Raw genomic sequence first — 27921 nt, 5'->3', positions numbered from 1 at the left:
AACCAGGAAACAAATGACAATACACAAAGCACTACACCCAAGAGTAAATACGGACAGACTATACATAACACGAAAGGAAGGAGGGAGAGGACTACTAAGTATAGAGGACTGCGTCAACATCGAAAACAGAGCACTGGGGCAATATCTGAAAACCAGTGAAGACGAGTGGCTAAAGAGTGCATGGGAAGAAGGACTAATAAAAGTAGACGAAGACCCAGAAATATACAGAGACAGGAGAAAGACAGAAAGAACAGAGGACTGGCACAATAAACCAATGCACGGACAATACATGAGACAGACTAAAGAACTAGCCAGCGATGACAATTGGCAATGGCTACAGAGGGGAGAGCTAAAGAAGGAAACTGAAGGAATGATAACAGCGGCACAAGATCAGGCCCTAAGAACCAGATATGTTCAAAGTATGATAGACGGAAATAACATCTCTCCCATATGTAGGAAGTGCAATACGAAAAATGAAACCATAAACCACATAGCAAGTGAATGCCCGGCACTTGCACAGAACCAGTACAAAAAGAGGCATGATTCAGTGGCAAAAGCCCTCCACTGGAGCCTGTGCAAGAAACATCAGCTACCTTGCAGTAATAAGTGGTACGAGCACCAACCTGAGGGAGTGATAGAAAACGATCAGGCAAAGATCCTCTGGGACTATGGTATCAGAACGGATAGGGTGATACGTGCAAACAGACCAGACGTGACGTTGATTGACAAAGTCAAGAAGAAAGTATCACTCATTGATGTCGCAATACCATGGGACACCAGAGTTGAAGAGAAAGAGAGGGAAAAAATGGATAAGTATCAAGATCTGAAAATAGAAATAAGAAGGATATGGGATATGCCAGTGGAAATCGTACCCATAATCATAGGAGCACTAGGCACGATCCCAAGATCCCTGAAAAGGAATCTAGAAAAACTAGAGGCTGAAGTAGCTCCAGGACTCATGCAGAAGAGTGTGATCCTAGAAACGGCACACATAGTAAGAAGAGTGATGGACTCCTAAGGAGGCAGGATGCAACCCGGAACCCCACACTATAAATACCACCCAGTCGAATTGGAGGACTGTGATAGAGCAAAAAAAAAAAAAAAAAAAAAAAAAAAAAAAAAAAAAATAATAATAATAATAATAATAATAATATCCAATTCTCAGTTGCTGAATCAAGTTCACTTTTTCACCAAATAAGCATGCTGTAGATTGCCCAAGAGGAAGATCATTTGCTTTTACTAAGCCAGTGGGTTACGGTGCTTCCCAAATATGGGAGTGGACATACCAAGAGGAATGCAGATTTGTAAGGCGTAAGAATTATCTGACCTATTTTAGGTTCAGAGAAAGAGAGTTCATCTGTTGTTAGAGCTAGGCGGTGTCACGGACTGGGCCATATCCAGAACAGCCGTGAGGTTTCCCTTCTTAGTTCTCAAGCGTCACGTAATGGTGTTCATCGTTTCCACTCCAAAATACTCTTTGAAGCATGGGGATCTTCCTTAGCCTAAAATAAAGAAGAAAATATTAACCGTCAATAACGTGAGGAATATAATGATGATATGAATCCGTTTTCCTTGCTCTGTCGTTGTATCTATCTTAATACTGTACTGTTTTTCATCATTACTTACAACACTATTATTAATTGCTCTCCTTCATCAGAGATTGTTTAGATTGATAGAATATGTAGTACTAGTTTTACATTTACTACATCCAGAATTCATTTTACAAAATTGCCCCCTTATTTTGTACAAAAAGTAGACCAGTCTAGAAGTTATATGTTGCATTAGTTACTCTGATTGTTTGTTATTAACGTTTTGAATTTCAATTGATCCTTAGCCTGTACATGCAGAATCTCTACAGATCAGATCAGAATTTATGAATAAGATTTTAAAATAAAATACGGGGTAGGGGCGGTGTTAGGTTTGCGTATTACGCTACTCTATACATATATTACATGCATATGGTCGCAAGATGAGGAATTTGTATTTCTCCACTTTGCTAAGTGGCAAGAGTGGATCATTCATGGCCCCCTTTTTGAAGTGGTATTTGCTAGTCAGCAGGATGGGTCCAGTCTTTTTACTACTGTTGTTAGTAATAAAGAATGCATTTTTCCAGCGGAGATACAAACCCTCATCTCTATGTGGATAAACTTTTGGCTGATTGAAAACATGGCTTAAAAATTTTGTTGGCTGCCTTGTGAGTGGTCGTGGTTAATCACCTGCATGCATAGCCACCATAGTATCAGTTTCCCTGATGTGCGCTGGGTGTACTATTGAGGCTTTCATTTATTATTGTGTTGAGGCTGGGCTCTCTCTGTATTTAATCCCTTTTCTTTGTTGCCTGTTCATGAGTATGGTCAGACTTAAGATAGATTAAATAATACAAATTCATTTTGGGTTTCTAAGGAGATCAGATGGGCACACTTGTCAGAGATAATGAGGGCAGGTGTGTGGCACTGCCAAACTACCTTTACCTTCTCTGCAAGTCTTAAGACACATTTTTTTACTTTTGTCTTGTTTCGCAACTCAACAAAGTATGTAACTAACATGCTCTTATTGTAAAGAATAGCATCTCATGTACGTTTTATGTTAAAAATGGTTGAAGGTAAGTGTGTATATGGTCTCTTTCCCTCCTATCTTCCTTCTATCTGGATTGGTCAGATGCTTGTGAGTTACTCAACAAAGCTTCCTTATATATGACTACAAGTATAGTTGGTAGAAGAGATTCTTTCCTCTTTTCCTAGACAAAGGCAGTGGGAAGGGGTTAGAGCATATTATCTTACTGTAATTGATCATAAACCACCTTCTAAATGGTCTCTCCTATGGGTGGAGCAAGTCCTACTGATGGTTTTCTAGTGTTGTTGCCTAGCAATGGAGGAGGCAGGATATAATAGCCAGTTCCCCCAACTCACCTGTGTGACTGGGTAATGGACACTCAAGGTGGCTTATAGATTCAAGGCAGTTCCTCCTCCCGATAGAAAGTCTCCTTCAAAGACAACGTTTTGTATCCCTATAGAATAAATAACAAACTATGCTGTATTCCTTTCTCTACGACCCCATATTGCCGTACTGCCAGCGAAACAGACAGAATGCTTACTGTGCCCAAGTAGCCTAGTTACCCATAATCCCCACATAAGGGCAACTGCCAAATTTTGAAACTTTGTTTTAGGCTTTATGCGGCCTTAGCTACGTGAAATAGATCCAGATAAAGATTTGTGTTGGTAAATCTAGGAAAAATGCAGATTATCTTTTAAATTTGCCAAATTAAGACTAAGGCCAACAGGTCACTTATATTCACCATCAGTCCTCCAAAGTCAAAGATGGCCACTTATTAAGAAAAAATTACATATCTATGCTGAATCCAAAAACAAATTAATTACATATGAATAAGTAGATAATTGATAAGTAGATAACTGTTGAAATGAAATGACTTGAGCAAAATAAACTTTGGAATATGAGTATGGAGTTAACCGAAACAAACTTTGGAATATGAGCATGGAGTTTTAACTTATGATCATTTGCATAAACCTGGAGAGAATTTTGATCCTTTGGGGAAGAAGGATAAAGCCTATCAAGGAACTAATTCGAACCAAAGAAACTTACCTGAAAAATCTACTCATAAGAGCTATGATGCATACAATTAGTGCCACTGTTAACAATCCAGTACCCCACATCCAAGATGTACATTCTTCATTTGTTTTGGTGTCTTCTGTGTAGTAACTAGCCTGCAGCCTCTTTTTTGCTATTGTCACGTTGCGCAGAGCAATAACCCCATTGAGATCTGATATGATGCCATCCTCACGTGGTGAGCTGATGGTTACATTTGAGAGAATCAGGATTCCACCCTTGACTGTGATTGCTTGTTCTGCCAAATTGATGATAACAACATCCTCCATGTGTAGCAGCCCTTCCACTACAATGCCACCTTGAGCTATATCATTTATGATGGAGTTCGTGATGTTCCCTGTTGTCTTCACCATTATGGCATTTCTAGCCAATGCACCAATAGAAACATTATTCATGTAGAGTTTTCCCTCCACTGTGATGCCTCCTGAAGCTACATCTTTTATGATGGAATGGCTGATAGTCCCTGTTGACTTCAGTATGATTCCTGGTGGGTGAATTTTCTCAATTGTAGTGTTGAACATTTCCATATCATCCGAGGAAATAATACCATCCACTCTTACAAGGTGAGAGCCTATGATCCTGCCAGTGAATGTAGACCAGTGTACATTAGCAACCCTTTCAACACGCGTGTTTTCCAGATCCAAGTCTTCGAGTGTTCGGTCAGGTGAGAGGAGATCAACACTGCAGGATATGAGGGTTACATCCGTAACTCCAGTTGTGATGTTATAGAAGTGGACTCCTTCTGCTTGAAGCCAAGTGCTACAATCTTTTTCACTTTCAGCCGTAGTTGCTTTCACCACTTCCGAGAGGTGCAACTGAGGAGTAAAATGAGAATTACAGCTAGACATTTGCTCATAGGCAAATATAAGATTTGTCAGTAGCAACTCGATTAGGTTATTAGGGGGAAAATTGCATTTTTTCAAGTTCATAAATATATCATAGTAACTATTCCTACCACTGTCCACAAGGAAATTGAATGAAATATAAAATATAAATTTACCTTGGAAACAAACAATTGGAAACTTGCCTTCATTACACATGATGGGTATATTGTCACAAAATAGGCCCCTTGGACGTAAGCAATGGAAATGGCTTGGTTCTCATTTTCTTCCAGATCAATGAACAATGTTGCCTAAAAGAAGCATTGGAATTAATACATACTCTGTCTTGTGTCTATGTCTTGGATTGGCAACTTCAGCGTTGAAATTGATGGTATCAACTATTAATGGAAGTTTAATTTTGAGTCATCTATTTAATTGTGTGTCTTTTTCGGTATTGTTTTTTTAAATAACTATGTATGTTGTTCTTGAATATTTAAGGTTTTTGCATCTTTTTAGGTCCTAGGGAAACCTACTGATTAGTCTGGCTTTCTTGTGTTCAAAAGTCCAGTATCTTTCTTGCAATTTTGTTCCATATTTAGGAGTGATGTAAGATTCCAAATGTTTGCAGCCTGTTCTGCTTTCTATTACAGCAACAGAGTGTGGTTGCCTTTTGCAATTTTTAGTTTTCTGTAAAAGAAAACTATTGAGTTGGCTTTGTTTGTCCGTCCGCACTTTTTTTTGTCTGCCCCAGATCTTAAAAAACTACTGAGGCTATAGGCCTAGGCTGCAAATTGATATGTTGATTATCCACCCTCCAAACATCGAACATACCAAATTGCAGCCCCTAGCCTCAGTAGTTATTATTTTAAGGCTAAAGTTAGCCTTGCATTAGCGTTTGGCAACGCAACAACACAGACCACTTGGGCCGCGGCTCATACAGCATTATACCTAGACCACCGAAAGATAGATTTATTTTTGGTGGCCTTGATTATACACTGAACAGAAAACTAGGTTTCTTCGGCGCATTTTTTATTTGCTTAAACTTTCTATACCTCGAAATACCAACAGTGGAATTTTAATAACAAACTGCAAATTAAAAGGGTTGAAAGAATTCCAGTAGGGCCTACTTTTGTCACGAAAGGGACGAAGGGAAATCACTTCTTCAAGTCCTAGCTCATGAAAACGGTTATAGTAAATATACATCATGGAAAATTCAATTTTAAGAGCTGAAGTTGTGTAATATGGTTAATCACAAAGTGACTTTCGAGTCTGCTGTGAAACAGGTAATCAGAACTGAATTTTGATTGCAAGTTACCCAAAATATGTCTGTGAAAAGCAAAACAGGACTATAGTTTCTCCACGTACATTTGGGATTGGACAAAGAGTGTGTGTGTAGGTGTCATGTGGTAACAGATAAGAGTGGCTGCATTCTCAGACATGCAAGTTGAGCAACTGCCAGGTGGTTTTTTTTAATCGTTTCGGATCATGTCAAGATTAGCGAACCCACTATTTTTCAAGACAATATAATACCACTTTGATTTATATATATATGTATTATATAGTATATTATTCGAGCTACAAATATCCTTTAATATCTAATTTGTTCTACCTCACTTGTTAGCCAAATCGATAACGTCACTGATGTCCTGATTTCGTCTCTGTCCGCTGCGCGGTGGTTCGAACCCACGAGAGAACGAAATTATTATCAACTAAAAAAATTCCCCTTCGGTTACATATACGAAAATATATTAATTCCAAAAAATTCTCCTTCGGTTTACATATATGAAAATATGTCAATTCCCAGGCAGAGTGATTAAAGGAGATAAAGTTTTGTAGCTCAAATAATTTATGTGAATCACGGTGATGTGATAATTATTCTATATATATATATATATATATATATATATATATATATATATATATATATATATATATATATAATATATATATATATAGAATAATCAAAGTGGTATAATATTGTGTTGAAAAATAGTGGGTTCGCTAATTTTGACATGATTTCCCCCCTCCCCCATCCTTATAAAAAATACCTTTGGTGAAGCTGACACGTGAGTGTTAAACACACTGGAAAAAAATAGATGAATGATTAGAACTGAGTTTTGAATGCTTCTGTAGAAAATACTTCATGATGTGACAGAGACGATGCTGTTGGCATTAGAAAGAAATGCAGAAGTATCACTTACATTGGTAACAGAAGAAAAATCACAGTTCAGAGGGGCAAGAAAATCCCAAGTACAATATGGTGAGAGATGTAAGGATGAGATGGATAAATTCGAATTCATTGTTGGCAGCAGAGGTGGTTGACGAACATGAATAAACAATTCGGATGTGTTATGATCGTTCAGCCCCTTCAGGGTAACCTGTGGATGAAACCAGAGAATATTAATACTATGCTATCTCAGAGCTCAGCAGAGCAAAAGGACAGATGAACGATGCTAAAAAATGGCAAAGAATTGTGACAGTTTTTGACAGTTTTCAACTTTGTTAACTTGCCTGATTCGCTCTGGCAACTGATATGGCCTTGATGACGGGTAAAATAGATGGCGCCATTCCATTCAATTCCAAGGTGGCTCCTTCCTCAAGGTAAATGGCCTCGGCTCTCAAGAATATAGCACTTGCATTTTCTATGATGAATTGGCCGCTCTTAACCACCAGGCTTCCCTTATTCATTATTGAAACAGATAGACCTGCAAACTTAGTCGTGCCATTGTCATGATCAACAGTGAGAGCACCCGTCTGCATCTGTAAGGAGCACGTACAGTACAGTAATTAACACTGGCCAGCAAGGAATCAATTCACAGCCCTTCATTCCCACCATGAACAAGGATGATACTAAGTTAATGTTGTGTGGCTCTTGTAAAGTGAATTCATAAGTTAAGTCTATTTTAGTTTAACCAGACCACTGAGCTGATGAACAGCTCTCCTAGGGCTGCAGGCCCGAAGGATTAGATTTTTATTTACTTGGCTAGGAACCAATTAGTTACTAAACAAGGGGACCTACATCTTATTGTTGGATCCGAACCACATTTTATCGAAGAATTAATTTCTAATCACCAGAAATAAATTCCTCTGGTTCCACACTGGCAGCAGCTGGGAACGAACTCGGGCTACCTGACTGATAGGCGAGTACGCAACTCACTTGTCCAGTGAGGAACTAAGTGAATCTATAAAATGAGTGCAATGCTACAAGGGAATGCAAAATCAACTTTGCTGTTTGCCCTTACGGAATCTATAATGAGAGGATGGTTGGAGTCATGACAGAGCATGAACATGGAGAGAGATTAATCAGTCAGCTTGAATCTTTCAAATTTTCAATATTTAGTAACAATGATATCCAGCACAGGGTCTTGTTGAGTTGGAATTTAGTAAAAGACTAATAAGCCCCGTCCACACGGTCGAGCTTTGCTCACGAACTTTGTTCGATGTGAACAGAGTTCGTCGACCAAAGCTCGACCGTGTCGACGGGCCTTAAGAATGGCAAATCACACAGTTGGCAGTCTGAAATTTTATAGAGAAATTTAGATATTAAGATGATGCACAAGCCTGATCAAAGCAGTTTTGCTGTACGGACGAAAGTTTCCAATCGAGTTTTGTTGACGATAAGAAAACCGAAGTAATATAATATGACAGGATGGAATTCGAAATGATATCAAAGCGGAAATTACAGCAGTTTCATTTGCAGATGATGCCGTGATGAAAGGGAAATGGGAGATATCTTGGACACATTGTTTAACTGGGTCCCAGTAGACACCAGAAGAGTTGGAAGACCGAGACTTACTATATGAGACAGGAGGCTGGAGACAAACAGAGAATTTTGTATGATTGAACACGGAAAATATAAGAAGTTGAATTTAACAGGACATATGATGAGTGTATATAATATATAAGCATTAAACGACAAATGTCCTTTAATATCCAACTCGCTCTACCTCGGTAGAGCGAATTAGATTTGAAGGACATTAGTAGTTTGATGCTTGTATATGAATTAGTGTGATGTGATAAAATTCATTTCTATACATGTATATATATATATATATATATTTATATCTGTGTATTTATACATGTATATGTATGTATATGTGTATGTATGTATGTATATACATATGCATCTTAGATAATATGTCACCTCCACAACAATGCCACGAAAGGCCTCTGTAGAATTCCAACTTTCATATCTTTATTGTGCTTAATTCATACAAAATTCTCCATTTTAAAAGAGTTAGCAAATTTGACGCCCGTCCTACAAATTATATGAACCATAAAGTCTTGCAGTTTGCACTGAACTTGAGAAATGTCTTGAGGCATCGTCTGAATCGTCCGAGAGAGACTTCGTTCAGCAAAGTGGAAAGTTTACGTGCTCGCCTACCGATTCGGGGGTCTCAAGTTCGATTCCCGCTCTGCCACCGTGGAATCAAAGGAATTTGTTTTTGGTGATTAGAAATTAATTTCTCGATTTAATGTGGTTCAGTTGCCACAATAAACTGTAGGTCCCGTTGCTAGGTAATCAATTGGTTCCTAGCCACGTCAAATTATCTAAGCCTTCGGGCCACCCATGGAGAGCTGTTAGTCAGCTGAGTGGTCTGGTAAAACTAAGATATTTTTTTGTCAGCAGTTCAGTAGCATACACACACAGTATACGAGTATATACAAATATATATATATATATATATATATATATATATATATATATATATATATATATATATAGAAAAGGAGCCCATAAACTCGCCAGAATTAGAAAGTCAATACTACATTTCACAGATCAGCTGTCCGTCTCTTGTGAAGGTACAGACAGCTGGTCTGTATATATATAATATATATATATATATATATATAGATATATATATATATATAATATATATATGTATATTATATACATACATATATGTAATATATTGTTTGTGAGGTTGCTACTATACTGCTGATAAACTTCAGCTTGGCGAGATCTCTAGAGGTCTTATGAAAAGCCACTGGCACAACGAAGTCTCTCGGATTATATAATTCAGACGATGCTTTAATTTTCTATGTAAAGCGTCAAGAAATTTCTCAAGTTCAGTGCAAACGTCGAGACTTTATGGTTTATATCGTTTACGGATCGAACGTCAAATTTGATTCAAAATATGGACCAATTTTTTTGTACATTTTGCCAGATTACTAGTTCAAATCGATTAACTTACTTCAAAGAGACCGAGGTTTTCTGCTTGAATGGGTGACTGGATTGTTATGTTAAACAAGTCGTTTATTTCCACATCCCTCCAAGTGGAAGGTATTGCACCGTTTATGTAGATACTGTCCATGCGTTCCAGTGTGACTGTTTGCATAGCGAGGTATTCAATGATGCCTCCATGAAGTCGCGATACTGAACTGTTGACAATAGTCAGATTCGAGACGTCTCGGCCAAAAACCACATTCAAATGGGAGTCCTCAACTGTAAGGGTCATACCACAGTGACGATTTGCCTGATCGAGGGATGAAGTGAGGTCGTTTTCGGTTGTTAAGTGAGGGAGAGTTCCTTCGACAGATGTCAACTGAAGCTCTACGTTGCAGCTGATGGAAAGCACCAGCAGAGACTTGGCATTCTTGATCTGTAAGACTTGAAAGCCGCTAGTGTTGGCAGAATCAACTTCAATGACCTGGATGAAAGGAAATTCAGATTAGCACTTTCTTGGATACGATTCTGAACGTCATGGTCATAAAAAAAAAAGGGGGGGGGGGAAATGTCATAAGTGAGCACCAAAATGAAGGGCTTTCTCTTAATCAATCGGGTAACCAGCTCTTTTCTACCCTAACTGTTGATCCCATTGGGAGTTAGTCTACGTGCATGGTACTAATGTTTCTACGCAGTACTTTGTTGACTTGTAATGGCACCGCTTTTGACTTTGTACTTTTCATCTGTTCCATTTGGTCTGTTCCTATTTAGCTGTCCAACCTCTTTTGATTTTACCTGCAATTGTGACAATTGCTGCAAATGTCACACAGCTGCCTCACTAAAGGATATTGTGATGATAACTCACTATTTCACTATGTAATATTTTCTTCCAATATTAGGCCATTTCTCCTGATAGGTTGAAACCATAGAAAAACAACATAGTGGTCATTCCACATTCACATGTTAACCTTTGATTCTTGGTTGACTCTCATGTTTAGAAAACTTCTACAACATTAGCTACATCTAACACCTACACAAAAGACTCACCAATAGCACGTCAAACCACCCCAAACTTACTGTGCTATTCACCTCTTGTGTTGCAAGTACTACGACACTTCCTTGCATTAAGGCCTTTCTATTTATATACCCTGTTGATTCTGTCTGTTCAGTCCTTTCTAGGTTTTCCTTGGCTCCTCCTTCCAAACTTTGCTATGGTACACTTTTCAGTAGTTTATTGTCCTACATTCTCACCACTTCTGAAAATATTTGATAAAATCTGTCCTTTCACCCTTGCTAACCTTTCTGGCACATCTGCATATTTCCGGATGTCGCACCTTATCAATTCTTTTGCCATTTATGTTACAAAAATGACAATTTGTCGAAAATTGCATTTTTCCTAACTATACAAACCTGAGGTCCTTTAACAATAGGAAGGTAACTAGCGGCAGCTGGAATGGTCATAAGCTTCGAACCGCGCGCCTGAGAGGTGAAGAATCACTTTTGCTTTAGGCCCATGCAAAAAAACGCAGAGTGAGGGGTGGCATGAGGTGGGACTATATGTAAAGGACCTCAGGTTTGTATAGTTAGGAAAAATGCAATTTTGGACAAATTGTCATTTGTTCCGATACGTAATACAAACCTTCAGTCCTTTAACAATAGGAAGACTCACTTCTTGGTGGGAGGAATCTGAGTCTTTGTGAACAGACTGGTGTTCGCCCAACCTTGGAATGCCTCCCTGGTCGTAAGAGCGAGGGAGGGATCCAAGCCTCTGTCCGATTGATCGGGGTGTGCACCGCAGGATCAATGGTCAGACCTCTGGACTGAGTACTAAGAGAGAGGCAAGCGTATCTCTTTGTACCAGTAAGCAAGAACTTGTTCCTGTTTGCAAGAGGCGACATAAAGTTATGGGTTTGTCTCTAGTTGGCATCCACTTCCCCCCCCTTGTTGGAGGAAGTGGTGGATATTCACTCCTATCCCTAATGAAAGGGATAGGATGGGGCTCGGTCGAGTAGCTTACCTGCATCTTTTCCTTTTCCAGCGTAGTGACGACCGTGTCCCTCTGCCCACAGGTAGAGGGAGAGAAAGATGGGGAAGAGAAGCCAGTCGCACTCTCATTCACTCATTCATTCTTACAATCACACCAGGAATCGATGCTGTTCTGCCTGCTTGGGTGCTGGGTAAGCTACACAACGTGTTGAGCAGCCACCACAGGTCCCAAGGAAAAAGTATCCAAGGACTTGTGGGCAATATCCCGAAGGTAGAAGGAGGTGAAGGTAGTCTGGTTGGCCCAGACCCCTGCCTTCAGGACCTGCGCCATGGAGAAGTTCTTGCGGAACGCAAGCGAAGGACCAATACCTCTGACTTCGTGGGCTCTCGGACGAAGGGGGCGGATGTCGTCACTACCATCAGTTTCGTACGCCCTCCTGATCACCTCACGCAGCCAGAATGAAAGTGTGTTCTTGGATACTTCTTTCTTGGTCACCCCAGTGCTAACGAAGAGGCGTTGACACTCAGGCCTGAGGTGTCGAGTTCTCTTCAGATAGCGCCGTAGCGCAGGACAAAGCAGCATCTCATCCGTATCGTTGTCGGTGAAATCCATTAGGGAGGGGATTGTGAAAGACTTGAACTTGTCGTCAGGGATCGACGGATTCTGAGTCTTGGCCACGAAGTTCTGGATGAAATGAAGCGTCACAGATCCCTATCCCCTGGAATGCTTTACATCGAAAGACAGACCATGAAGTTCCCCTACTCTCTTCGCCGATGCCAGGGCCAGCAAGAAGAGGGTCTTGGGGGTCAGATCCCTGTCTGACGACTCTCGGAGTGGCTCGAATGGTCTTCGAGTCAAACTCCTAAGGACGAGAGTCACGTCCCACTCAGGGGGCCTGAGTTCCCTGGCTGGGCAAGACCTTTTGAAGCTCCTCATAAGCAAGGAGATCTCGAACAAATTCGAGATATCCAGTCCCCTCAGCTTTAGGACCAGGGCCAGGGCGGCTCTGTATCCTTTGACTGTGGGGACGGAGAGGAGCTTCTCTCGGCGAAGAAAAACGAGGAAATCCACTACCTGCTGAAGAGTGGCTCTGAGAGGAGATAGACCCCGTCTACGACACCAACCACAGAAGACGGCCCACTTTCCTTGGTACACAGCTGCAGAGGACTGTCGGACGTGTCCAGCCATCTCTGTTGCTGCGCTGCAAGAAAAGCCTCTCGTTCGCAAGAGATGGTGGGTAACAGCCAGCCATGAAGTTGTAGGGACTGGACTGTTTGGTGGTACCGTTCTACATGTGGCTGGGCTAGAAGGTTGTGCCAATGGGGAATCTCTCTCGGTATCCAGCAGGCCCGGATACCAAACGGCCTGAGGTCGTTTGGGAGCCACCAGGATCATCCTGAGATTCGGGGTGGCCAGCACTCGGCTGATCACCTTGCGAATCAGGCAGAAGGGAGGAAAGGCATAAGCGAAGAGGTTGTCCCAAGGGTGTTGAAGAGCGTCCTCTGCAGCTGCCCATGAGTCCGGCACGGCTGAAAAGAAAACTTGAAGTTTTCTGTTGTGCTGGGTGGCGAACAGATTCACGACTGGACGCCCCCACAGGTTGAAGAGCCTTTTCGCCATGTCTGGGTGTAGAGACCATTCGGTTCCTATCACCTGATCCCGACGGCTGAGCTTGTCTGCTACTACATTCCTCTTGCCTGGAATGTAGTGTGCTGACAGCTCTATCGAGTGAGCCGTGGCCCACTCGTGCACCTGCACGGTCAACTGGTGTAACGGGAGAGACACTGGGGCCCCCTGTTTGTTGACGTATGCCACTACTGTGGTGTTGTCGCACATCAACACCACTGAGTGTCCCAACAAGCGGTCCTGAAACTCTTGGAGAGCGTAAAACGCCGCCTTGAGTTCCAGGACATTGATGTGAAGGTGCTTGTCGTGACGGTCCCACACACCTGCAGTCAGCAACTCCTCCAGGTGTGCGCCCTATCCCTCGGTGGATACGTCTGAAAACAGCAACATCTCCGGGGGGGGGAGTGCGGAGAGGCACTCCTCTTAAGAAGTTCCTGTCGTCCAGCCACCAGGCTAGGTCCTGCCTTACCTCCTCCGTGAGGGACATGGGAAAGCATGGTGGGTCCTGAGCCTGTGACCAACTCTCCTTTAGTCTCCACTGGAGAGACCGCAGGTGAAGACGTCCGTGAGGAACTAACTTCTCGAGTGACGACAGGTGGCCGATCACGACTTGCCATTGCTGAGCTGACTGTTCCAGTCGAGACAGAAATCGGTCGGCTGCCTCCCTGAATCTGCTGATCTGCAAGTCCGCGGGGAAGACTTCCCCTGCTACCGTGTCGATCAGCATACCCAGGTACTTCATCCTCTGCTTGGGTTTGAGATCGGACTTCTTGAAGTTTACTACGATCCCCAGATCGCGGCAGAACTTCAGGAGTCGATCCCTGTCCTGTAGCAACCGCGAGCGGGAGCTCGCCAGGACTAGCCAATCGTCGAGATACCTCAAAAGACGTATCCCGTGCGAATGGGCCCATGCAGACACCAGAGTGAACGCTCGCGTGAACACCTGTGGGGCGATTGAGAGACCGAAGCAAAGTGCCCTGAATTGGTACACTGTCCCGTCAAGGATGAAGCGGAGGTACTTCCTGGAGGATTGATGGACGGGTATCTGAAACATGCTGTCCCCATCGTGAACCGAGACTGGCGAATGAATCGGTTCAGAGGAGAGAGATCTATCACCGGGCGCCAGCCCCCCAAGGCCTTCTCCACCAGGAAAAGGCGGCTGTAGAAGCCCAGTGACCGATCCCTGACGATCTCTACTGCTCCTTTGCTCAGCATGGTCTTTGTCTCCAGTCGAAGAGCGATGTCCTTTGATGAACCCTGGACGTAGGTCTGCAGATGGACCGGGTTTGAGGTGAGGGGTGGCCGAGATTCGAAGGGTAGTAGATATCCCTCCCGAAGGACGTCTACTATCCAGGTCTCGGCACCATAGCGCTGCCATGTTGCCCAATGGCTCGCCAGGCACACCCCCACTTCCGGCAGCAGGTGAGGGGGAACGCCGTGCCTAGCGTTTTCCGCCTCTCTTCGACTTCTTCCCTGCTCCCCCTCGAGAGAAGGAGGGCTGATGACGACCCCCCTGGCAGAAGTTGAAGGCAGAGTCTTTCCTCGGGGCTTAGACGGGGCAACCGTCTTAGCAGCCGAGGAAGCGCTAGCCAATCTCTTTGGTTTAGCCGCAGTAGCTCGAGGCTGCCCAGAAGCCTTCGAGACTGCCTGGTGAACTAGGCGGTCACTGTCATCAGTGCGCCGCCTCTCCACCGCAGCATCCACCATCTCTTCAGGAAAGAGAGAGGAGGAACTCCGAATAGGTCCATTTCGAAGTCCGAGTGCCGCTTCACGCCCAGTCCCCCTGGTTACTTGGGTAAGGACTGCGTCCCTACGATGAAGTACCAGGTTGGCCCACAGGTTTGCCGTCTGATGGGCGAGGTAGGAGATGGCTCTACCTCCAGACTGGCAAAGTCTCCTGAAAGCTGGGTCTTCTTCGAGAGCAGAACTCCCGGAGTTGGCCGCGACTTTGGATACTGTGAGGGACCACAGATCCAACCAAGAGACTGCCTGGAAAGCCGCCATAGCGGTTGATTCCAGGGCAAGTGCCTCCTGCTGCGAGAACCAGAGGTTCTCCGACAGGAGCTGCTGCAGGGACACTCCCGGAGTTAGCCTTGCTAGCTCTGGGTTAACCTGTTTGGGCGGCATCGGATCTTCAGAAGGCACGTAGAATCGCCGCTGACGCTGTAGAGGAGGAGGAAGTAGCTTCGATGACCTGCCTGACTTCAGCGAATCCTCCCGTCCGGAAACGAGAGACTCCACCTGGTCAAGCACAGAGTCAGCCAGCTCTTATCGCGGCAGACCCACCGTCAGTTTGGGTTCCCTCTTCGGGCCCAAAAACGACTCGAGCTGGGATGTGGGCTCGGATGGTGGGAGCGGCGATCCTTCCCCAAGGTCGTTGTGCTGACGAATCAGTGCAGTGACCTCGGCAAAGTTCCTCTGAATCTCAGGAGTGACTGCGTCTTGAGGAGTAGGACCGTCCAGTCCCTCCAACAAGAGCAGCTCCGGAGATCCTCCTCCTTCAGAAGGAGGAACAGCATCAGACCCCTCTCGGTCTCCTCCTGTCACTTGCGCATACATCCTGGTTGATCCTAAGACCGTGCCTGGAGCATACGGCGTCGTGACGGGATCCACTCCTAGGTAGCTTGCTCTTCCCGGTGTATCCCGATGAAGTTGAAGGTACAGGAGAGGAACACCTGACGCTCCCCCCTCGCTCACTGGCAGAACCAGTGTGCTTGGAGGGCTGCAAATGATCACCAACCCGCGGTGGTGATCGGTCTGCAGGCCTGGTCGCACCGCTCACCTGTGGCGAGCGGCTAGACTGAGCACAGCGGCCCCGGTCCCGTGCGTCAGATGAGCTGCTGCTGGTCCCCCTATCCACCCGGTCCCTGTGGGAGCGGCGGTCAGGGGACCTGCAGAGATCACTTTCGCTGTGAGACTGGTGCGTGTCCTCACGGCGCGTCGAACCGCTGGTACCAGCCAAGGCTAGCGCCAACGATCGCGGGGACCTCTTCCCAGCCTCAGCCCGTGGCCGGTCAGAGACCGTCACGTCAACCCGGGTTACCAGCTGGTCGCTGCGAGAGCGGCCGCTGGCCTGGCGAGAGTCACCTGAGCAGCTCTCACCAGCCTTCTGCTCCGTGCCGCGGTCCTGGCGCCGAGCGAACTCTGGTGTCAGAACTTTGGCTGCACGGTCTCCCACAGGAGACCGTACACTCGGAACCTCTCACGAACGAGAGGCCGAGCCGGAACCTGGTTTAGCAGCAGCGCCGCTAACACCAGGCAAGGAAGTACCGGTGGTAGCCGGTACCCCTCTGTTCCCCATCTTCTTCTTCCTTGCAGAAGGAGAGACGGGTCCTGTTCCCGAAGGAGCAGGAGGACCAGCAGAAGGACCCCCCCGTCCCACCGGAGTGGGACGGGCCCTTAGAAGTTCCCGAGGGAGCCTTCTTAGGGGGGGAGGAGGCAGTATTCTTCTTCTTCGGCTTGGGAGCCTTAGAAGTCGAAGGGGGAGAGGCGGCAGCAGATGACGAAGAAGACGATGAAGACGACGACGACACCTTCCTCTTCTTCTTCTTCTTCTTCGTCAGCTCTAGCAGGACAGACGTCAGATCCTACATCCAGGACGGAGCCGGGGCAATTGCCGAAGCAACACATCCTGGCTGCACCTGTCTGGAAGGACATGAGTCTGGGGCAGCAACACCGTGGACTGGAATGACGTGGGCAGGAGCGGGAACAGCAGGAGTGGCAGGGCCAGCAGCAGGAACAGCAGTAGCGGCAGGTACGGCAGGCAAGTCAGGTAAACCAGGAGGCTTAGCTTCAGCCAACGACATCCTGGGTACCGGTGGCAGGTCCAGGGGTGAGCTTTTAGGGCAGTGGAAGTCTGGGGTAGGCAGCACGAAGAACCCAGGCGGAGGTGGTACGCCCCTCCTTGGTACGGCAGCGATCGGCCCTTGCACGGCGGCTGTCGGCGTCACCGTCATCACGCATGGAGTATACACCAGGTGAGGAGGGGCGGCGTACCCGGGGGTAGAGATCGTGGTAGTGGTGGTGGTCACCGCTCCATGGGTGACCGCCCCAGACCCCGCCAGACGCTGGATAAGCCCCTGGATACTTGGCACGCCCTGCAGTCCCAGTGACACCCACACCTGTCCAAGGTTGTCTCCCACGGAAGATGCACCTGCGGAAGCAACGGTCGGGTAAACATGAGGGGTTCCCTCTCGCTTGGGGGGAGATGAGCCCCACCCCGAGCGGACAGAAGACCCCGAATACAATTGTACGTCAGGGTAACGAGCGCCCTCCTCCACACTCGACGGATCAAGTGAGGAGAAGGACTCCGAACCCCCCCCCCCCCCCCGAAGGGGAAGGTGCCATACGCGGGAGCTGAGCAGGGGCCAGGAAAGAAGACGAGGTATCAGTAACCAAAGGAGTCGCTGGAGTGCTTTCCAACGACTCCTTGGCAGGCCTTCGCTTCTTCCTACCCTCATACAAGCCCCACTGCACCTCCGACCAATTCACACATATAGCACATGGCTCAGCCCGAGAGCATTCATGCCCTCGGCACCGAGTACATAATTCATGGGGATCGACATCAATAAAAGAGCGAAAGCCGCCACATTTACGCCCCTCCAGCCCGGGATACACTCTACGGGCGACCGGGGGGCGCGGCGAAAGCTCCATGTCTTGATCCATTCAATTAATAAATCAATGAAAAATGAAAATAAGTACTTACGATTTTCACTTTCACAACCAAACAAACCAGTAAGAGAAAAATATAATCCAAGCATACGACGATGTAGCGGGCAGAGAGCGATGGCGAACTACGTCCTCACACCACACGGCCGAAAGCAAGTGATTCTTCACCTCTCAGGCGCACGGCGCGCGCACTGTTGGACAAGCAGTTAAGTACCGAACTCCCTTGTTCGAAACTTACGACTGTTCCAGCTGCCGCTAGTTACCTTCCTATTGTTAAAGGATCGAGGGTTTGTATTACGTATCGGAACAAATGGTTTATTTCTACAGCTTCAGTCGTTCCTCCATTCCATTCAACATCCATACTTACTTCCATAGAGGAGAATTGACTCAACAAGCCATTTATACATTCCCATCTGATCTTTTCTTAATCTTGCAGACAGCTGCCACTTTTATTGCTCCAGTGATCCTGGTATATTGATAACCAGATACCTACTATGAGATTCAGGGTCTCTGTAACACGGTTTTTTGGACTTTGCTCCTTGTCAAAGCATTGGATGTAGCTGAAAGTTGACATATGTATATTTTACAACCACACACAAATTTTGTCAGCATTATCAATAACCTTAACCCTATAGTTTTAATTTTTATAGAGTAAAAATGATCTAGCCGACGCCATGGCCAATGATTACGAGCCAAGAGTCGAAAAACATTCATTACGTAAGCAAGGTAAACAAATACCTTTTGACTAAATGTTGCCCCGCCCATCCATCAGACAGAAATTCCATCGGCTCTGAGACCCATAGACTTTATGAATGGCGGAACGATACATAGAGTGGGTGGGGTACCTGTGCTAGCGTGGTAATACTACTGCAGCAGTATTGCCGCAACAGTATAGCAGTAATATACATGAATTAAACGTTTAGGCCAACTGCTGGGATCCTTGAGGATCATTTAGTACTTCTTACAACTACTCGAGAAATTAGTTTTTATAGCCAGAAGTTAAATTTTCTAATCCAACAATGCCCATGGTAGCCTTCAGTGTTATCCTGAATTATAACGAGGCCAAAGTGGGTGGAGCCTCATGAAGACACCATTCTGACGATAATTATTGGTGAAGGTTTAAAGCCAATTTTCGGTACCGGCTATTCTTTTCCAGTAAATAGGTAGATAGCCAATAAATAAAAATTGCTTGACATTGGATATAGCAGTTATCAAATCAGGCTTGTCTACTATGTTTTTGATAATTACCAACTATTCCCTACATCTTGTCAATCTGATTGTGACCTATAAAGTAGACTGTAATTTCTTTGGAAGCTTATTTTGGGAGTTAGACTAATAATTGAAGTGTTTTTGTATTTATTAACATATTTTGTTGGTTTGTTCATTATGACAATTATCAGTGGAGAGGTTTCAGAGTTCATAAAGGTGTACTGCTTTGCTTGTATTCAAATTTGTATGTCATTGTTGCCAGAGGTTTAGCCTTCGTTATGTATAGCCAATCATCCATTGAGAAAGAGGGAAGAAATGCTGTCATAAGTTACGTAACGAGTGCGTTCGAAACCTTTTCTCTGAGTAAGTTGACCCGTCTTCAAAAAAGGTCACTTTTACATTATAACTAGCAAATTTATTCAACCTACGTAGTGCAGAATACACTCAAAATTTATGTGTTGATATAATATGTATTCTGAATAAGCGTTATATTTATGAAATGCATAGATAAAAAGTTATTGCGAAAAAACTGTGTTACAGAGGCCCTGAATCTCATAGTAAGTGAATTCACCAATGACATTCATCCACCAACTAAATTAACATTCATTTCTCAGTAATCCTGGTTTCTGTTTATGGCCTTCATCCCACACTTACTGTCAGTTTTTCCCCATTGCAAACATGTTCAGACTCTTACTGGTTCCTGCAGTTTCTTTTCACTATCCCAGTCAGCAGTCAGTTCGGTATCATCTGCAAACAGGAACCATTCCTCATCCCATTCATGGCACATTGTTTTACCCAACAACTTTGCCTGTCACATCACTTCATCAATAAAGACATACCACGCCTTTGTCACAGGCCCACTTTTACGCCACTATCCATATGAGGGCTAAGTCAGTTGGCTTCTTGAATTCCTTCATCACAGGATCAGCAAGCTAATTTCCCCACTACCATATGCCATAGGGAGGCCTTGCTCACCCACTGACTTTCTACATTTACCAGTGATACAGGCTGTGGTGGTATTAGCAGAAATATACTGTAAAATAACATCTTGCTTTGGATGCAGAAAATCTAACTTGACCCTAGAAATATAACAGTTCATTAAACTAGCAATGTTGTGTACTTGTTTGAAAATAATTACCTTGTTAATGCCTGTGAAGTCGCAGGAGAGAGTTGAGTTGTCTGAGTAACACTGTGGTAAGTCTTTGTGCACAAGAATCTTGGTGACATTTTCTGGTATAATAAAGTCATCAAGGAACTTGAAATAAGGCGAAGAAGAATTCACCTCCATGTTGTCAACGCTCACATTACTGAGGGAAATTTTCTCCCTGTCTGAAAGTACAATACATTCTGCAGCTGCAGAACTAATAGTCACATCTGAAAACTCAACGGAAGCCTCTGGGTCCTCTGCCACTATTGCTAAAGCATCTAACCTTTCAATCGAAACATTAAAAAAAGTCATTATGCCCCTTACGATCTTGATCCCACGAGGTTTAACGTGTTTCACTGAGCTGTCAGTGACGTTCATTCGAGTCCCATTGAAAACAATTCCATTCTTGTGAATCAAGTCGAGGCGACTCCTAGAAACCGACCAGTCCGAATCTGCTCTGAGCTGAATGACTTCCGAGATTGTTGTGTCAAGAACGTCACTTTTGGAGAACTTCCAGTGAAGGTTTTCCACTGTAGTGATGTCAGAACTCAAAGCAAGGAAGCCTCTCTGGTCGACCAGATTTAAAGTGTCTACTGTAGAGTGATTTAGTTTGAGATTGTCTACTCCATAGGAAATTATGTCAGCTCTGGAATCCAGTAATTCAAGGTTGAATGTACAGCTTGGGTGATGCAAATTCTCGGTATCCTGTCAAAGAAAATGTTCGTGTGAAAGATACATTTCATTAACAAGAAAAAATTGGTCCAGTGTCTTGTTAGGTATCTACTTTTAGCAAACAGTGAGATATTACTGTTGCATTCACAAGGGGATGGAAGATCATCAGAAAGGTATGCCTTCATGTTTCAAGAATTGCTATAAGAAAGAAAAATCTCTTATCAGATGCATTTAATTTTATGCAATTGTGGAAACAGCTTAAACAGAAATGAGATCTAATTTGTGGCTAATAAATTTTCAATTCTCTTAAAATTTACTCTCCTGCCAAAGAAAATAATTCTTTTTTTAAACTTACCCTTGCAGATAAGGTGGACACAAAACCTGCCTTGACAATATAAATGGTAGATAAACATGCTGGGTATACATGAACTGCTTGGGCCATGTAAATTTCTACCCCAAAAGTATGTGGAATCGAAAACCCTTCTGGAATCACCACAGTCTAAGGAAAAAACAGTTGACAACTTTTAGCATATATACAAACTCAAAGCTTTCTGTGAGACACGTCAAAATGAATTGGTGTATGGCAGAGGTTGAAAAATCTTCTGGAAGAAAGGAAATACATTAGTGGACTGGTTGTTTGAATGTAAGGAAGTTTAGATTCCCTTTAGATGGACTGCTCGTACCCATCTTGAAATTTGTTATTGGCAATGTAAACAAAGGACTGAAGCAGCAGGATATTTAAGTTCTACCTGTACCTGTTCAGTGTCATTGAAGTTGCAAACTGGCCAGTCACAGGAGTGTTCATTCAGTATGATGTGTGGTGCCATACGTAGCAAATCATCCCTGGTGATGTTGCTATGCTCTTCCACCACCAGAGCTGTTGTACAGCAGAAGAAAGCTAGACTTGCCGCGAGCATGAGCGAGAGCGCCATAGTCCATTCAACTTCTGTTTGAGAGGTGAAATGTTGAATAAGCATTTTTTGTTCTTCAGACCAAGGTAAATATACATTTGATGGTGATTGATTTTATTAAGGATTTTTGTGTGCAGCAAGAAAGTTGTGACTGGATTATGAACAATATACATAAATTCCCATGGATGGTTGCTTAGTTCTGTGTCATGTTCCATCAAAGCAGGAAGTACAGGTTATGGTGCAGCAACTGAATAATAGAAAATGTTCAACATTTTTATTGTGATTAGTTTTTTATTCATTTGTGATGACTGGAACTTGCAGGAGAAAGAGAAACTTCAAGTGTCACTCTGTAACAACTGTCAATGTTTCATTTCTTCAGAGCTGGAGAAGCTTAAAGAAAGCAGGAAAGGGTACAAATTAATTTTAAGTGTATTGCTAGCGGTGGTGAAAAAAAATCATCATCATAGGCTCAAGGCCTAAGTTTGCCCCACAATCAGGTGAAGAGAAAAAAGGGTGGGTACATATGACTGAGCCAGTAATTTGAGAACACGCCCTCTTGAATCTGATGAAAGTCATTCTTTTGTAGACTTACTCAACTAATATTCGAGTTAAAATAGGTCACCTGGATACTGACAATTTTTGCCCACTGAGGAAAGGAAGGCATCCCTAGGGGACATCATATAGCTAGGATTCCTCAGCCTCTGTAGCTAGGATCCCCCAGCGTCTGTAGCTAAATTCCCCCACCTCTGAGGCCAGGATCACCCACCCTCTGTAGCTAAGATCACCCAATCTTTGTAGCTAGGATCACCCAGCCTCTGTAGCTAAGTTCCCCCAGCCTCTGTAGCTAGGATCACCCAGCCTTTGTAGATAGGATCACTTAGCTCTGTAGCTACGACCCCCCTGCCTCTGTAGCCAGGATCCGGTAAATGGAACTTTTCTTATAGCTTTGTCTTTGTGAACCTTCCTCATTTGTGCCTCCTATAGAAAGGGACTCGGAGTCGTAAAACTGCAAATGTAATGATATATATATATATATATATATATATATATATATATATATATATATATAATATATATATATAAAAGGATTCCAGGAGAAGATATCAAACAGCATTCAGCAGGGTCCAACAAACACATCAAAAAGGGCCATATTTATTAACAAGAGACGTTTCGCACATTATCTATGTGCATCTTCAATCTGTGAGAACAACATAAAATACGTTAAAGTTTAAAAAAACATAATTTTCTATATAAAAAAGATTAAGTGAAGAGAAAAAAAAAGTATTTACAAAAATTAAAATTGATACAAATTAAAAGGTATATAGTAAAAAAGGAGAACTGGTTCCTTTTTTACTATATACCTTTTAATTTGTATTAATTTTAATTTTTGTAAATACTTTTTTTTTCTCTTTTTTTTCTCTTAACTTAATCTTTTTTATATAGAAAATTATGTTTTTTTAAACTTTAACGTATTTTATGTTGTTCTTACAGATTGAAGATGCACATAGATAATGTGCGAAACGTCTCTTGTTAATAAATATGGCCCTTTTTGATGTGCTTGTTGGACCCTGCTGAATGCTGTTATATATATATATATATATATATATATATATATATATATATATATATATATGGTTTGTATTTTTTGAGTTACTCTTTCACTGCTGGATTGTAACATTTGCTTGAAGAACAGCACAAGATGGGCGACAATTCTGTTGCTGCTCTGCGCAACGAATAACTTACATCTTGGCAGAATGAGAGCAACTGCTCTGCTTGAAGCCAATATTTTTATTTATTTATTGATCTAAGTGTTTCTGATATTTTTATTTTATTTTAATTGATACAGATCATTTTAAACCTTGAATCGAACCATCAACTAATTTGTGAGTTTAGAAGTCTCTGCTTTCGGTGGTAGAGTTACTGTGTGTGTGAGAGAGAGAGAGAGAGAGATGTTTGTTCACTTTCTAGACCTTCGACGAGCTTTCATTTCGGTCCACAGGGGCCCATCTATTATTTTTTGGGTATTGTATATTATCTCCAAATACCAGCTTTTCCATCGTCAGTCTTTAAAACCGATTTATTTCCAGTTTCGTCTCAAGCATCTGTTACCTTACGCATCTTTTTAACACCTGAGATTGCTAATAGATTAGTCTGGTTAAGTGATCTGAAAGTCCCCTTGTCTTCATCTTCAAGGATAAAAAGTTGAAAGGTCCCTTTCTGTACTTGAACCTGGTGGTAATTTCCTTCTTAAACAGTTCTGAATTGATTGACTTCCTCGCAAATCACACCAAAGACCCATTTTGTTTTAGTGGTCAAACTCGGTTGCCTACAAGCAAACTTTTGGCGTCACTAAAGACAGAAGGAATAAACTGACACAGTTCAGTCCGGCAAATCAAACGAACAGTACTTCACCGAGAAATGAAATTTGCTGCAAAAGGAACATCGAAGACTTTGGAGAACTTTAAAAGCGGTTTTTGATAAACATCCAATCCACATGTTTCCACGCTGTCTCTGGGCTAATTTTAGTTTTCTGTCCACCTCAGCTCTTAAAAACGACCGAGGTTAGAGGGCTGCAAATTGGCATGTTGATCATCCACCCTCTAATCACGAAACATACCAAATTGCACCCCTCAAGCCTGAGTAGTTTTATTTTATTCAAGGTTTAAAGTTAGCCATAATCGTGCTTCTGGCAACGACATACTCGGACAGCGTTATACCGAGACCACCGACAGATAGATCTAATTTTGGTGGCCTTGATTATACGATGTAGCTGTGGTACTGGAAACTCGATTACGCCGAAAAAACTTCGGCGCAACTTTTATTCCTTATCTCTGCTGACAATGAGTGTACCACAGTTCTAGATTATTTATTTATTTTTCTTTATTCGATAACAGTCCTTTGTAGCTATCATTTGGAAGCCTCTTGTTGCTATTGTGACCCCATTGCGTCCGGATGTGCAACAACGATCGAGTTTTAACGGAAGTGACATCCGGTTGGGAGGGGTTCGGGGGACTGGTGTGGACCTCTGGGCTATCTGTCCAGCAGGGCCGACATCCGTTACATGGACTTATCTTCGCCCTGATGTCACTGTCCGAATTAGAGGCAAAACGAGTAAATGTCAAAGCATCACAGCGACCATTGTACAGCTTATCTCCAAAGGCCACCGAAAATACATCTATCTCTCGGTAGTCTGTATAACGCTGTATGAGCCGGGAAACTTTAACAACAGCCTGGTGGTGGCCTGTCCCATAGCGTTGCCTTTCAAACCTTTTACTGTCAATTTCCATTTCCGCGCTGAATTACCTCATAGGTCCCAGTGCTTGGCCTTTGGCCTAAATTTTATATTCAACTCAACTTATTATTGTATATGCTGTGTTATAATTCAGTGTATTCTACTTTTTGACATATTGTGGGAATGCTGTTTTAATTCAGTGTATTCTGCTTTTTGTCATATTGTTGTATATGCTGTGTTATAATTCAGTGTATTCTGCTTTTTTACAGTCTAAATTTGCTGGGGATTATAATAGGCGAAACGTCAACGTGGATTACTGACTGTGTAGAGTTGAACGGAAAATACTATATACTCGTATTCCAGGTGAATCTTTACACTCACAATTATCACTTAAGAACGATGAAAATTTGGGAAAAAGTCAATGCTGACAGGAATGTTCTTGGATGTTAGACGAACAGTTTCAGTTTTAAGGATCTCCATATAAAAAGCCAGCGAAGTGCTGTAAACTATTGCACAATCCTTAGACCAACCTCATGCTGTAAATTTTCAGAACAACCTGGTGCTGTGAATCATTCTAAGAACAACATGGTAATGTGATTCATTCTGGGAACAACATGGTGCTGTGAATCATTCTCAGAACAACATGGTGCTGTGAATCATTCTCAGAACAACATGTTAATGTGAATCATTCTCAGAACATGGTGCTGTGAATCATTCTCAGAACAACATGGTGCTGTGAATCATTCTCGGAACAACCTGGTGTTGGGAATCATTCTCAGAACAATCTGGTGCTGTGAATAACGGTTTCGTCCTGAGAAACACCTAGTGCTGTGAATCATTCTCAAAACCCCTTGGCGGTTTGAGTCATTCTCAGATCAATCTGGTGCTGTGAATCATTCTCAGAACAACCTGGTGGTTTGAATAATTCTCAGAGCAACATGGTAGTGCGAATCATTCTCAGAACAATCTAGTGCTGTGAATAAATATTTCATCATGAGAAACATCTAGTGCTGTGAATCATTCTCAGACCAACCTGGTGCTTTGAATCATTCTCAGACCAACCTGGTGGTGCGAATCATTCTCAGAACAATCTAGTGCTATGAAAATTGTTTTGTCCTTAGAACCCCTAGTGCTGTGAATAATTCTCAGAACAACTAAGTGCTCTGAATCACTGTTTCGTCCTCAGAAGGAACTGAGAACAGTCTGTTGCTTTCCATCTTTGCACATTCCTTACAAAGCAGCGCATTGTGGAGCTAATTATTATGATCATGACAATAATATTATGTCTTCGGGATTTTCTACCACTCACTGCTTATGCACCACCGCTGTGACTCCGTCGAACATTGGTGTTTATGGTGTGTTCACACACAACATGTACGGTCTATGGCAGCGGTTATTAAACTGGGGGTCGTTTTGGGGTTTCTCGGGGGTCACAAAGGGTTCGGGAGAATATGATTTATTTGCAACGTTCTGACAGGAATTTTTCGAGGTTTTCCTTCTTTCAATGAACCTTGGTCTTTCTCTCATTTTGTGTATCCTAGCTTTTCCAAGCTTCACCATTTCAAAATTTTTTTATTGGGGTTATGGTCACGACCCCCAGGATAAGAACCGCTGCCAGAGACCGTGCTAGACACATATAATAATAATAATAATAATAATAATTAAAAGCCACATTAGTGTTACAAATATTCATGTACAGGGTTGAAAATGACAAGGAGAGACTTTCGGATACTACCCCGTATCCCTTATCAGTTATGTATACATCATAATAATAATAATAATAAAATAACAGACATAAATGGTTCACTGGCAAGAGTGCATGAAGATGCAAAGTCGAGGAAAAGCTTGTCCCCTTGCAGGGTGCGGTTACTATGCTGTCAGTGCACCTCATGCGGTGCACTGCAGGCATTAGTTGAGGTCCTTCCTTTGCAGCATCCCTTCCTTAGGCCCATAGTTGCAGCCCCTTTCATTCCATTTTTTTTACTGTACCTCCGTTTATATTCTCTTCCACCGTATTTTCCTCCCTCACCTGATGGAAGTGTTGCATAGTGCAACTGCGAGATTTTCCTCCATTTACACATTTAAAGCCTTTTTATTCTGTTTCCCTTTCAGCTCTGAATGGCCTCTTAGGTCGCATTGCTTAGAGTGAATTTTATGTTCCATATATTGCATTCTGAAGGAAAAAGCTTGAGGCCGTTTTTGTAAAGATTTTCTTTTCCGACTTTTTCCATCACTTCTACGACCATTCATGAAGGAAAAAGCTTGAGGCCGTTTTTGTAAAGATTTTCTTTTCCGACTTTTTCCATCACTTCTACGACCATTCTGAAGAATATCTGACACGACAAACGACCATCCTGAAGAATGTCTGATATAACAATTGAGAGACAGCGGCTTAATGAACGTGTATTTTATGGTATCGTGACTGGGAAGAGAGAGAGAGAGAGAGAGAGAGCCTACCTTACTCACACGAGCCTCGTTGAGTCTTGTTAGCTGTTCACGAGCAGACCTGAGAGAGCGGTTGTTTATATTTGCTTATCAGACGAAGTCTGGGAATGGACTACAAGATGTTTGTGACTTGGAGGAAATATCTATGAAAACCTCTTATTCGGCAGTGGTTGAATTAAGTTTCTGACGGACCAATCAGCGACGAGGGTGCCGGAGTCGACGGCCTATCTATCCAAAAAGGGAATAATTTTCTTACGGGATTCAGTACAAAAGTAACTGCGTTTATCTCTCTTAATGTGCGACGATTCAAGTCTATTTTACTTCATTCGATGACTATATTTTTGTATTCTTGAATATGATAGGATGACAAGATAGTTCGTGCGCTGGAATACTATTTATGACCGATGGAAAG

The 27921-nt window shown here is 43.0% G+C and overlaps 1 protein-coding gene across 2 annotated transcripts; it reads right to left on the bottom strand.

Annotated features, from left to right (window-relative positions):
• Positions 1 to 1093: 1093 nt before the first annotated feature.
• LOC135218335 (uncharacterized) lies at positions 1094 to 27640 on the bottom strand. Of its 2 annotated transcripts, none has more exons than XM_064254573.1 (10): positions 27531 to 27640; positions 21677 to 21867; positions 21277 to 21420; positions 20241 to 20954; positions 9641 to 10096; positions 6957 to 7205; positions 6647 to 6823; positions 4652 to 4756; positions 3601 to 4439; positions 1094 to 1502 (listed from the first exon to the last, which is right to left on the bottom strand). In XM_064254573.1, the coding sequence occupies exons 2-10, from the start codon at positions 21851 to 21853 to the stop codon at positions 1424 to 1426; spliced, it is 2940 nt and encodes a 979-aa protein (XP_064110643.1). In that variant the 5' UTR covers positions 21854 to 21867; positions 27531 to 27640; the 3' UTR covers positions 1094 to 1423. The 2 variants fall into 2 exon arrangements, with proteins under 2 accessions (XP_064110643.1, XP_064110636.1); XM_064254566.1 differs by having other exon boundaries at positions 27522 to 27625.
• Positions 27641 to 27921: the final 281 nt, after the last annotated feature.

The sequence above is a fragment of the Macrobrachium nipponense genome, chromosome 19, assembly GCF_015104395.2.
Source record: "Macrobrachium nipponense isolate FS-2020 chromosome 19, ASM1510439v2, whole genome shotgun sequence".
Lineage (NCBI taxonomy): Eukaryota > Metazoa > Arthropoda > Malacostraca > Decapoda > Palaemonidae > Macrobrachium > Macrobrachium nipponense.
Note: the sequence above shows the minus strand (reverse complement) of the source record. Positions and strands in the feature narration are given on the sequence as shown.

Excerpts from the sequence above, each read along its gene's own strand:
- LOC135218335 (XM_064254573.1), bottom strand. The coding sequence starts at position 21,853 with ATGGCGCTCTCGCTCATGCTCGCGGCAAGTCTAGCTTTCTTCTGCTGT. Across the intron at positions 7,206-9,640 it reads AAAACCTCGGTCTCTTTGAA|ATGCAGACGGGTGCTCTCAC; the intron begins GTAAGTTAATCG and ends TGCTCCTTACAG. Across the intron at positions 1,503-3,600 it reads CTTATGAGTAGATTTTTCAG|GCTAAGGAAGATCCCCATGC; the intron begins GTAAGTTTCTTT and ends TCTTTATTTTAG.